Source organism: Coenobita brevimanus, chromosome 46 (genome assembly GCF_032717465.1).
Source record: "Coenobita brevimanus isolate Jiangsu-jjx chromosome 46, ASM3271746v2, whole genome shotgun sequence".
Classification (NCBI taxonomy): domain Eukaryota; kingdom Metazoa; phylum Arthropoda; class Malacostraca; order Decapoda; family Coenobitidae; genus Coenobita; species Coenobita brevimanus.
The window spans coordinates 56,377,722-56,390,221 of NC_136999.1; the positions used below are offsets into that span (position 1 = coordinate 56,377,722).

Sequence of the window (12,500 nt, forward strand, 5' to 3'; positions counted from 1 at the left end):
CACTATAGGTGTAATTAGGAGGTGTATTTAGGCCTCATTAAGTACGAGATTTGGCGGGATTGCTATGAGGGGGGGTAGTATTATGACGCCGTGAAATATGGACTCAGTTACCATCAATTAATTTTAAACCCATTTTCCAAAACTAACCCCATTTTTTTCAAGACAAAATTTATATAGAAAGAAAAGATGATAAAATTTTGTATATTGAGAAACAGGAAAGGCCCCGCTATTGTTTTTCTTATGTTTTATTTAAAAAATTGAAAATACTGATTGGAAACTCACCGGGAGAGAGACGCTGGCTATGAGCTGCTGTTTGGGGCAGTATGAGTTGCTATCTTGTGGAGGGAGGGTGATCGATGAACGCTCGTGTTTATTATTATTATTATTGTTATTATTATTATTATTATTGTTATTATTATTATTTTGCGGGCGTGTAGAGACGAAAAGGAGTATGTAACAGTCGAACCCAGATCTGTGTGACTTGCAGGGGGAGTGTCTGTGTGTTTTTCCGTGTTTTTTTGTGCTTGTAAAGGCAACAGAAATATTACAAGAGTTTTTCTCGTGTGTTTTTCTGTGTTTTAGCGCGTGTGTGGAGACGAAAAGGAATATTATCAGTCAACCCAGATCTGTGGCACTTGTAGTGGCAGCGGCTGGGTGTTTTGCCGTGTTTTTTTCTGTGTTTTTCCGCCTGTGAAGAGAAGAGGAATATTGGAAGACGAAGGAGTTGTTTTAGTGAAGTGCTATTGGAGAGAGACAGCGAGGGGAGCGATGTGACCAGGGAACTAGTGCAAGGTAAGGAGAGAGAGAGAGAGAGAGAGAGAGAGAGAGAGAGAGAATTACTAAAGCTGTACAACTTTCCACGGCACTTCTTCGTGACTACCATCATATTAGAGAGAGAGAGAGAGAGAGAGAGAGAGAGAGAGAATTTCGCAGGTTTTTTGTGCCGTGCTGTAGATGTAATAGGAGTTTCTTAACACCTTCTCCATAGCGATTTATTTTGCATATTACACCTACAAGCTTTTTTATTTAGGTCACCCATATAGTTTTCAGCACTAATAGAAAACGGGATATCAAGGTAATATATGCAGAATGAGTCGCTATGAAAAAAGTGTTACGGATTATTTTAAAACTACTAATGTGACACAGCGGTGTGATTTTGTAAGTAACGTGTGTGTGTGTGTGTGTGTGTGTGTGTGTGTGTGTGTGTGTTGTAGTAGTAGTAGTAGAAGTAGTAGCAGTAGTAGTAGTAGTAGTAGTAGTAGTAGTAGTAGAAGTAGTAGCAGTAGTAGTAGTAGTAGTAGTAGTAGTAGCAATAGTAGTAGTAGTAGTAGTAGTAGCAGTAGTAGCAATAGTAGTAGTAGTAGTAGTAGTAGTAGTAGTAGAAGTAGTAGTAGTAGTAGTAGTAGTAGTAGTAGTAGAAGTAGTAGCAGTAGTAGTAGTAGTAGTAGTAGCAGTAGTAGCAATAGTAGTAGGCAGTAGCAGTAGCAGCAGTAGTGCAGCAGTAGTAGTAGTAGTAGTAGTAGCAGTAGTAGCAATAGTAGTAGTAGTAGTAGTAGTAGAAGTAGTAGCAGTAGTAGTAGTAGTAGTAGTAGTAGTAGTAGCAGTAGTAGTAGTAGTAGTAGTAGCAGTAGTAGCAATAGTAGTAGTAGTAGTAGTAGTAGTAGAAGTAGTAGCAGTAGTAGTAGTAGTAGTAGTAGTAGTAGTAGCAGTAGTAGTAGTAGTAGTAGTAGTAGCAGTAGTAGCAATAGTAGTAGTAGTAGTAGTAGAAATAATAATAGTTGTAGTAGTAGTAATAGTAGTAGTTGTAGTAGTAGCTGTTGTTGTCATAGAAGTAGTAGCAGTATAGTAGTAGTAGTAGCCATTGTCTGTATCTATCTATTTATATCTATCTATCTACCTTTCTATCTATCTATACCTTTATTAGATTATAGATTAGCAGGAACATAAAACGACGAGGAATGAACTCAGGGATTAGGTGTGTGTGTGTGTGTGTGTGTGTATGTGTGTGTGTGTGTGTGTGTGTGTGTGTGTGTGTGTGTGTGTGTGTGTGTGTGTGTGTGTGTGTGTGTGTGTGTGTGTGTGTGTGTGTGTGTGTGTGTGTGTATGTGTGTGTGTGTGTGTGTGTGTGTGTGTGTGTGTGTGTGTATGTATGTGTGTGTGTGTGTGTGTGGTCCAAAATTACCATCACATCTGCTTCTGTTTCACACTTTCTCACATTTACCTTACCCCCCCTCTCTCTCTCTCTCTCTCTCTCTCCAACCTTCCCCTTCCCCTCCCCTGCTACCTTCCCCTCCCCCTTTCCCTAACCTGCTACCTCCCCCTCCCCTCCCTCCCTCCCCCTCCCCCAGCCCAGAAGCAGGATATGTCTTCATTCTATACGTCCCTCCTGGCTCTCCCTCACCCACCTCCCCCTCCCTCTTACCTCCCTTCCCCTCTCTCACCCTCACCTCCCTTCCCCTCCCTCACCCTTACCTCCCTTCCTCTCTCTCTCTCTCTCTCTCTCTCTCTCTCTCTCTCTCTCTCATTTTCACTTCTTCCTTTCCTATATAATATTCATTCCATTTTTCCTGTCTTTTTCCTATCTTTTTCCTCTTTCCTTTCTTATTCCTGTCTTTTTCCTATCATTTTCCTGTCTTTATCTCCTGTCTTTTTCCTGTCTATTTCCTGTCTTTCTTTATCTTTTTCCTATCTTTTTCCTGTCTTTATCTTTTCCTGTCTTTTTCCTATCTTTTTCCTGTATGTGTATTTTTCCTGTCATTTTCCTGTCTTTCTCCTGTCTTTCTCCTATCTTTTTCCTGTCTTTTTCCTGTCTTTTTCCTGTCTTTTTCCTGTCTTTTTCCTGTCTTTTTCCTATCTTTTTCCTATCTTTTTCCTGTCTTTCTCCTATCTTTTTCCTGTCTTTTTCCTATCTTTTTCCTGTCTTTTTCCTATATTTTTCCTGTCTTTTTCCTGTCTTTTTCCTGTCTTTTTCCTATCTTTTTCCTGTCTTTTTCCTATCTTTTTCCTGTCTTTTTCCTATCTTTTTCCTGTCTTTTTCCTGTCTTTTTCCTATCTTTTTCCTATCTTTTTCCTGTCTTTTTCCTGTCTTTTTCCTATCTTTTTCCTGTCTTTTTCCTATCTTTTTCCTGTCTTTTTCCTGTCTTTTTCCTATCTTTTTCCTGTCTTTTTCCTGTCTTTTTCCTATCTTTTCCGTCTTTTTCCTGTCTTTTTCCTGTCTTTCTCCTATCTTTTTCCTGTCTTTTTCCTATCTTTTTCCTGTCTTTTTCCTATATTTTTCCTATCTTTTTCCTGTCTTTTTCCTGTCTTTTTCCTGTCTTTCTCCTATCTTTTTCCTGTCTTTTTTCCTTTTCCTTTTTCCTGCCTTTTTTCCTGGGTGGGTGTGGTGGGTGGGGGAGAGCCTTCCTTTTTTGGTTCTTTTCCTTAGGCACGTTGGTTCGATTTTTATTATTATTATTATTATTATTATTATTATAATTTGTATCATCATTATTATTATTATTATTATTATTATTATTATTTGTATCATTATTATTATTATTATTATTATTATTATTATTTGTATCATCATTATTATTATTATTATTATTTGTATTATTATTATTATTATTATTATTATTTTTTATTATTATTATTATTATTATTATTATCATTATCATTAATATCATTGGTATTATTATTATTATTATTATTATTATAGGCCTCTTGTTATCTATTTCCTATGTGCTCCTGTATACTCTCTCTCTCTCTCTCTCTCTCTCTCTCTCTCTCTTCTTTTTATTGTTATATTTCTTTACTGTGTTCTTTTGTTCTCCGTAAGCAAGATCGAAGTGAGAAAATGAGAAAGTGAGTGAGTGAGTGAGTGCGTGAGTGAATTAGAGAGTGAGTGAGTGCGTGAGTGAGTGAATAAGAGAGTGAGTGAGTGCGTGAGTGAGTGAATAAGAGAGTGAGTGAGTGAGTGAGTGAGTGAGTGAGTGAGTGAGTAAGAGAGTGAGTGAGTGAGTGAGTGAGTGAGTAAGAGAGTGAGTGAGTAAGAGAGTGAGTGAGTGAGTGAGTGAGTGAATAAGAGAGTGAGTGAGTGAGTGAGTAAGAGAGTGAGTGAGTGAGTGAATATGAGTGAGTGAGTGAGTGAATAAGAGAGTGAGTGAGTGAGTGAGTAAGAGAGTGAGTGAGTGAATATGAGAGTGAGTGAGTGAATAAGAGAGTGAGTGAGTGAGTGAGTATGAGAGTGAGTGAGTGAGTGAGTAAGAGAGTGAGTGAGTGAGTGAGTGAGTAAGAGAGTGAGTGAGTGAGTAAGAGAGTGAGTGAGTGAGTAAGAGAGTGAGTGAGTGAGTGAGTGAGTGAATAAGAGAGCGTATGAGTGGGTGAGTAAGAGAGTGAGTGAGTGCATCTGGCACAGAACTCTTTAACAGCCAATCCTTGGTTGTTGACGAGTTCATCCAGCAATTCTGGGTCGCCCTCCAGTAAACAGGTGCGTCGCTCATGTCTCGCAGGTGATTGAAACACCTGGGATGCTTTGCTGTGTGTACCACCATAGGCTTCATTTTGTGAGTGCCAGTCAAGTTAAACAAAAGAGCACAGTTATTCTAGACTTATATGCTTTTCTGCCGCCAGCTGGCTTGATTTGTTTTGCGAGGTAGGTTGACTTGGGCATTTTTTTGTATGGTAATCTAGCTTCATCCATGATATAAATGCAGTCAGGACTATAGCCTCCCTCGTCGATTAGCTCCTTCAGATAAGTAGAAAACATCCCAGCTGCCACGCTGTCTGCTGAGGCACTCTCTCCAGTCAGCTTCACATCACGAATTCCTTTCCTTCCCAGGAAACGCTGTAACCACCCATTTGATGCAGTAACCTTGCCTGGAGGGGAGTTTGACTTGTGGCAAATAATTTGGTAAAATGCCTTTGCTTGCTCTTCTGGTAAATTACCAATATGCTGGGAATCGAACCAGGGACTCTCAGGTGAGAGCCAGGCAGCATACCACTACACCACGACCAGGTAAAAGTTAACTCACGTTGTCACAATCTTGTAACCAACGTCCCTCCGCCCCCACTGTGGGCATCAAGAGGATGAGTTAATTTAATTTAACGCTTGTCCAGTGGTACCCCCTCTTGTTTTTTCCTCGATATCCTGATGTTCAGAAACTTCTCCATCTTTACCACTCGATCGTCTGTAGTGTAAGTGTGAGAGTCTAGGCCAGACGAGCCACAGGCCTTGATGCTTTTCAAAATTTCCACCTTGTTCTTCCAAATTGCTCTCACTGATGATACACCCAACCCCACAGCTTTACCGATGGCTGTATTACCCTCACCATTCTCTTTTCTCTCGATAACATCTCTCTTCATCTGTAGAGCGATACTTTTACGTTTCCCTCCTTGACTTAGTGGCATAATAGCAGCCAAATGATATGCAACTCAGGCTGTGCAAAAATAAGCGAAATTGTGCGACCGGCAAACAATCACGAGGTCAATGGAGGGCAAGCAAGGGGCAGACTGAGCACTATGTTCAAATGGCGAGAGCGGAGGAATACTGCCCAACTATGAACCTGACTCACAAGTGGTGCAGTAGCTACACACAGCCAGCTGGCGGCAACTCCACTCATCCACTAGTGATGGGCAATACTCGCTTATTCTGGTAATCGATTATTTCGATTACTTTTGTGGTCAGTAATCGATTAGTAATCGATTAATTTCGATTACTTTTACCTTAAAATAGATATTACATGTATATACTGGTATAGAATAAAGTACTGTATAAAATTTTATGATCTTCGGTGAACATTCTCTCTCTCTCTCTCTCTCTCTCTCTCTCTCTCTCTGCCAGGCGCCAGCCAGGCCACCACAGCCTCGCATAAAATGATGGAGTGCAGCATAATTGCGTTTCTCCCCGAATTTAGGCAACTATGTGTAGCAAGCCGCATAAAATGACTTAATTTCACATAAACTGATAATTATTGAATGAATATTTTGCCGCTTGCATAAATGGAGAAATGCATAAACTGAACATGCATAAATGGGGCCCACTGTACTTTCAATACAGGTGTCATTAGGCTGATGCCAACAGTTTCTCTGACTGCCAACAGGTTTCTTATTGTTATTTTGGGGCATCCTTGAGATATCTGAATAGTGGCTTGCTGTCACACCAAAATTCCCACGGGACATTATTTTGCTGAACTTACTACATGACTAAAGGCCTCATTCACAACTATGACAAGCTGCAAAACGATGACAATCTGGGTCAAGTTAAAGTGAATGAACTGGTCAATATTCAGCATGCACTGTTTGATGACTGTCACATCCATTACTAAATTATACAAGATTCTGCAAATGGATGCAGAATCGGGTCAGTCTAATTTACCATCAAATTAGAATAGAATGTCCCAGCAAATGCCACCATCCAAGTAAACACTGGCCTGGAACATCTTGCTGACCAGCTTGATGGTGGCAGGTTGGCGGTGCTACACCAATGTGCCGGCTTCAAAAGGGGTGTTGTCTGCCCTGAAAAAAAAATAATAATAATAATAATCTATATACCTCTCTATCTATAGCCAGATGCCTTAAGCCCATTAGGGGTGGAAAAAAATGATATTAATGTCTTCAAAGGGGGTGTCGTCTGCCTTGAAAAAATAATAACTTGTCGTTTCGTTTTTGAAGGTTCCAACATGCTTGCATGCATCAGCCTTCGACACCTAGTGGCGGCTCTCCAAGCTGCTCAATCTCTGGCAACTTCCCTATTCAGTCCCTTATCCTTCAGGTCACACTCAATGACCTCATCACAGGTCTTTTTAGGTCTACCTCTTGCAACCCCACCCCCAACATTAACACTTCTCACTTTCTGTACCCAATTGTCATCCCCCATCCTCTCCACATGCCCAGACCATCTCAATCTACCACTCCTCATCACAACAACACACTCCAGTCCCATCCTACCTCTCAACTCCTCCATCATAAACCTAGTCCCCAAGCCCTTGCACACAGAAACGCACAGCACATCCACATAACCACTGTCATTTCTGTGCGTTTGAGCCTGTGAATATCCTCTTCCTTCACTGCCCAGGTCCCACTACCATACAGCATTATAATTATGATAACAATATCAATAATAACCATCCATCCATTCATCACACAATAATAATAATAATAATAATAATAATCTATATATCTATCTATCTGTAGCCAGATGCCTTAATCCTATAAGGGGTGGGAAAACAATTATAATAATTACTGTACACAAAATAATTTTTTTTAAATGTATACAACATCATTATCATCATCACCAGCACCATCTTCAACTCTGTCAATTCCAGGATTAACTGGAATGTGCCATATTCAAGAGGGGCTGTGAGGCCTATGAAAAAAAAAAAAGTGTACCATCATCATCATCATCATCATCACCACCATCATCTCAAACTCTTGCTATATCATCATCATCATCATGTTCCCTATCTTTTCCCACCCTCTGTCAATTCCAGGGTTAACTTGAGCATGTTGTCTTCAAAGAGGGTGTTGTGTGGCCTGTGAAAAAAAATGCATATCATTAATCATCATCAGCAGCACCACCACCACCATTATCATAATCTTTTTTTTTCCACCATGGTGAAATAAACTGATGCCTTTCTTTTTTTTAATGCAGCACTACACCATCCACTCACTTGATGTAGTGCTGCTCTCAGGTGTCTGCCCTTTCCTCTCCCCCATCCTTCTTTCCTTCCATCCTCTTCTGTCTCGCCTTCCTTCATTCTTTCCTCGTCCTTCTGCCTACGGGTGACTTTACACTCCCTCTTCTGTCTTTCTTTCCTTCATTCTTTCCTCTTCCTTCTGCCTGTGGGTGACTCTACACTGAGTGACAAGCCAAATGGTTTCCTGTACACCAGGAAACCGTTTACAACGCTGGGTGGTAACCATATAACCAAATTTTGGCACCTGGTGGTTTAGTGGGTAATTGCGGCGCTCCAATCGGACTGAGCCGGTGAAGGTTTATATCCAAGGGGTGGTTGGGGTTGATTGCTCATGTAATGCCACTCAGGGATGAGTGAGGCTGGTCACTCTCATCTTAAATGTCAGGACCAACTGCCTAGCCCCGGGCTCCTACGCTCCTCATGGGGCAACACAGGATTGGATGATGGATGGATGGATGGACACATTCATTCATTCATCATCTAATCCTATGTTGCCCCATGAGGTTACTAGACAGATAAATAGATAAATACAGATGGATAGATAGATAGATAAGCAGATAGACGAGTTACATTTAAAACATAAAATGTAAAATTGATTTAGTTGTACTTAAACTTACACTAGAATCTCCTTGGTTACTACTCTTAATAGATAGATAAAGTAGGTAGATAGATATAGATTGGTAGACACAGGGAGGTAGGTAGGTATAGACAGATAGATATAATGAGAGAGAGAGAGAGAGAGAGAGAGAGATGGGTGGGTAGGTAGACAGATAAAGATAGATAGACAGATAGACTTACATACCAGGGTGGAAGGCCAGAATCTCCTTGGTTACTAGTGCTGATAGATGCATGACCATTCCATGCCACATTCAGCTGAAACAGATAGATAAATTGATAGATACCTCCAAATAGACAGACAGATAGATAAACAGGATGGTGTTATTGTCCAAAGATGGTCTGAAGATAGATAGATAGCTAGACAGATAGATAGATAAATAGATACATAGATGGATAGATAGACAGGCAGACAGAATGGTGTGTGACTGTCCACAGATGGTGTGAAGATAGACAGACAGATGGATAGACAGATGGATGGATTGATAGACAGATAAGCAGGTGTGTAATAGTTAATAGACAGTCCAAATATAGATAGATAGTTAGATAGATAGATAGAAAGAATGGTGAGTCATTGTTAAAAGATTGACAGATAGATACATAGACAAATAGATACACAGGTGAGTGGATGGTACCTATTAGATGGATAAACAGAGCTAGATAGATAGATAAATAACCAATATGAATTATGTAATGATCAATTTTTGCATCTATATCAATCAATCTATTGTTACATCAGGTGAGTGGATGGTACCTATTAGATGGATAAACAGAGCTAGATAGATAGATAAATTTATGAATTATGTAATGATCAATTTTTGCATCTATATCAATTAATCTATTGTTACATCAGGTGAGTGGATGGTACCTACTTGCCCCGGAGGTGTTCTTTGCTATCAGAGTCCCTATCAACAACGGTCTTCACTGGAGGGGGGGGGACTAATTGGTCAGATGTATCTATTTCTGATCTGCGATAGATTAAAGGTGAACTGAGTGGCCTGGCTGGAGGTTGGCTGTAAGGAAAATATATATAATAATAATAATAATGACAATGATGGGTGTAATTATAAGAAATATTTATTATTATAGTAATATTAATAGTGATAGCAATGTCACTATAATAATAATAATAATAGTAATAATAATAATAATAATAATAATAATACAGTAATAATACAGTAATAATAATAATAATAATAATAATAATAATAGTAATATAATAATTATAATAATAATGATAATAATACAGTAATAATAATAATAATAATAATAATAATAATAATAATACAGTAATAATAATAATAATAATAATAATAATAATAATAATACAGTAATAATAATAATAATAATAATCATCATCATCATCATCATAATCATAATCATCATCATCATCATCATCATCATCCGGACCTCCTTTCCCACCCTAGGGCAGGGTGAGGAGTAGCAACATCCAGACAGCCCAAATCTGCCCAGTCCAATGGGCCACACTTCCATTCACTCATCATTCAAGCCCCTGGAATCCTGGCTCTATCGGATACATCAGCAAACTTTCACCACTGACGAAGAGAGTGTATGTGAGTGAGGTGGAGGGGGGAAGAGGGAGGGGGAGGCCGAGGATGAGATGGAGGGATGGAGTGGAGAAGTATATGAGAGAGGGGGGTGTGAGTTGGGAGCAGGGCAGTGAAATGGCGGGGGACAGGGCGACTTGGAGGCGATTTGTTTGTGGCCACCCCAAACGGGATTGAGGTGTCTGGCAATAGATAGATAGACTGTAGCTTCACATAAACGTATCTGAGTCAATATATATATAGTACGTAGAGAGAGAGAGAGAGAGAGAGAGAGAGAGAGAGAGAGAGAGAGAGAGAGAGAATAACACAAGTTATATTGATAGACAGACAGAGGGTAACAGACAGATAGATAGATAGATAAATAGACAGAGGCAAAAACAATCCTTCATGATGAGTACACGTAGGAAAACAGAATGATAGATAGGCAGATAGATACACAACCAGCCTGATAGATAGATAGAGATAGATAAACAAGTAGACAATGATAGACATACCTACCCGACAGACAGACAGACAAATAGACATGCAGCCAGATAGATAGATGAACTGATAGATATATTCCAAAGCATGACTCTTGCATTAGAGAGAGATGGATAGCAAGATAGATACATAAGCTGACAGCCAGCGATAGATAGCCAGATTGAGACCTAGATAGATAGACAGCCACCCTGATAGATACACAGACAGATAGATAGTGAGCCAGATAGATAAACAGACCCAGGTAGGCAGATAGATACAATACCAGGCAGACCCCCTGAGATAGATAAATTGGTAGATAGACTCACAGCAGCCTGATCCTTACAATGGCTCTCCTACATAATGAATGATAGATAGTAAAACAGACAGATAGATAGACAGCCAGATAGATATACAACCACCCTGATAGATAAACAGATAGATATATTAGGAAGCCTATCCTTGCAATGATTCTCCTACATAATGAGAGAATGATAGATAGACAGTAATACATAGATAGATAGATAGACAGCCAGATAGATACACAACCACCCTGATAGATAGATTAACAGATAGATAAAGTCACTGCGCCTGATCCTTGCAATGGCTCTCCTACATAATGAGAGAATGATAGAGTGTAACAGATAGATAGATAGACAGCCAGACAGATACACAACCACCCTGATAGATAGATAAACAGATAGATGTAGTCCCAGTAGCCTGACCCGTGCACAGTAGATCCAGTCATGCCCTTGGTGTGGCAATTGCATAGGCCAGTCTCTCCGTTGCAGGTGTCTCCATGTCGTTGCACTGGCACACTGCAATGAGAAAACGTACATGAAGGCATACGTACACATGGAGGTGCACATGAACAGACAGACAGAGATACAGACACATACATATATATATACACATAATCTCCTCCTCTCCCTGTTGCAATCGTCTCCATGTTGTTACATTGGCACACTGCAGTGAAAAAACGTACATGATGGCATATGTACACATGGAAATGCACATAAATAGAAAGAGGTACATAAAGGGGTACACATGGAGACAAACATGTACACCAAGAGAGAGAGGTACACACAGCTACAAATAAACGCACATCCTTAAGTTTTCCCTTCATATGTATGTTTGTTGTTGTCTGTCTATCTATCTATTGCCAGACACCTTAATCCCGTAAGGGGTGGCCACAAACAAATCGCCTCCATGTCACCCTGTCCCTCTGCCATTTCATTGCCCTGCTCCCAGATCACACAGCCTTCTGCAGTTAAACTTGCATGTTCATAGTTACGTTCTTTGTTCTTCCAGGTTTTTGTAGCTACACTTTCATGTTCTTTATGTGCTGTGTTCTGTCAGTGTCATATTCTGTGTTTATATGCTTGTGTCTGCCTCCTTCTTCTGTTATGTTCTTTATGTGCTGTGTTCTGTCAGTGTCATATTCTGTGTTTATATGCTTGTGTCTGCCAACCTTCTTCTGTTATGTTCTTTATGTGCTGTGTTCTGTCAGTGTCATATTCTGTGTTTATATGCTTGTGTCTGCCTCCTTCTTCTGTTGTGTTCTTTATGTGCTGTGTTCTGCCAGTCTGTGCTTGTGTCTGCCAACCTTCTTCTGTTATGTTCTTTATGTGCTGTGTTCTGTCAGTGTCATATTCTGTGTTTATATGCTTGTGTCTGCCTCCTTCTTCTGTTGTGTTCTTTATGTGCTGTGTTCTGCCAGTCTGTGCTTGTGTCTGCCTCCTTCTTCAGTTATGTTCTTTATGTGCTGTGTTCTGTCAGTGTCATATTCTGTGTTTATATGCTTGTGTCTGCCTCCTTCTTCTGTTATGTTCTTTATGTGCTGTGTTCTGCCAGTCTGTGTTTGTGTCTGCCAACCTTCTTCTGTTGTGTTCTTTATGTGCTGTGTTCTGCCAGTCTGTGTTTGTGTCTGCCAACCTTCTTCTGTTATGTTCTTTATGTGCTGTGTTCTGCCAGTCTGTGCTTTTGTCTGCCAACCTTCTTCTGTTATGTTCTTTATGTGCTGTGTTCTGCCAGTCTGTGCTTTTGTCTGCCAACCTTCTTCTGTTATGTTCTTTATGTGCTGTGTTCTGCCAGTCTGTGTTTGTGTCTGCCAACCTTCTTCTGTTGTGTTCTTTATGTGCTGCGTTCTGCCAGTCTGTGCTTGTGTCTGCCAACCTTCTTCTGT

General features: G+C 40.0%; 1 protein-coding gene across 1 annotated transcript in view; it reads right to left on the bottom strand.

Annotated features, from left to right (window-relative positions):
* Positions 1-12,500, bottom strand: part of LOC145398742 (uncharacterized) — a 113,052-nt gene that overhangs the window by 20,208 nt on the left and 80,344 nt on the right. Inside the window, 1 exon segment of the mRNA XM_080271539.1 lies at positions 11,041-11,133. Within this exon segment, the coding sequence (XP_080127665.1) occupies positions 11,041-11,133 (93 nt within the window).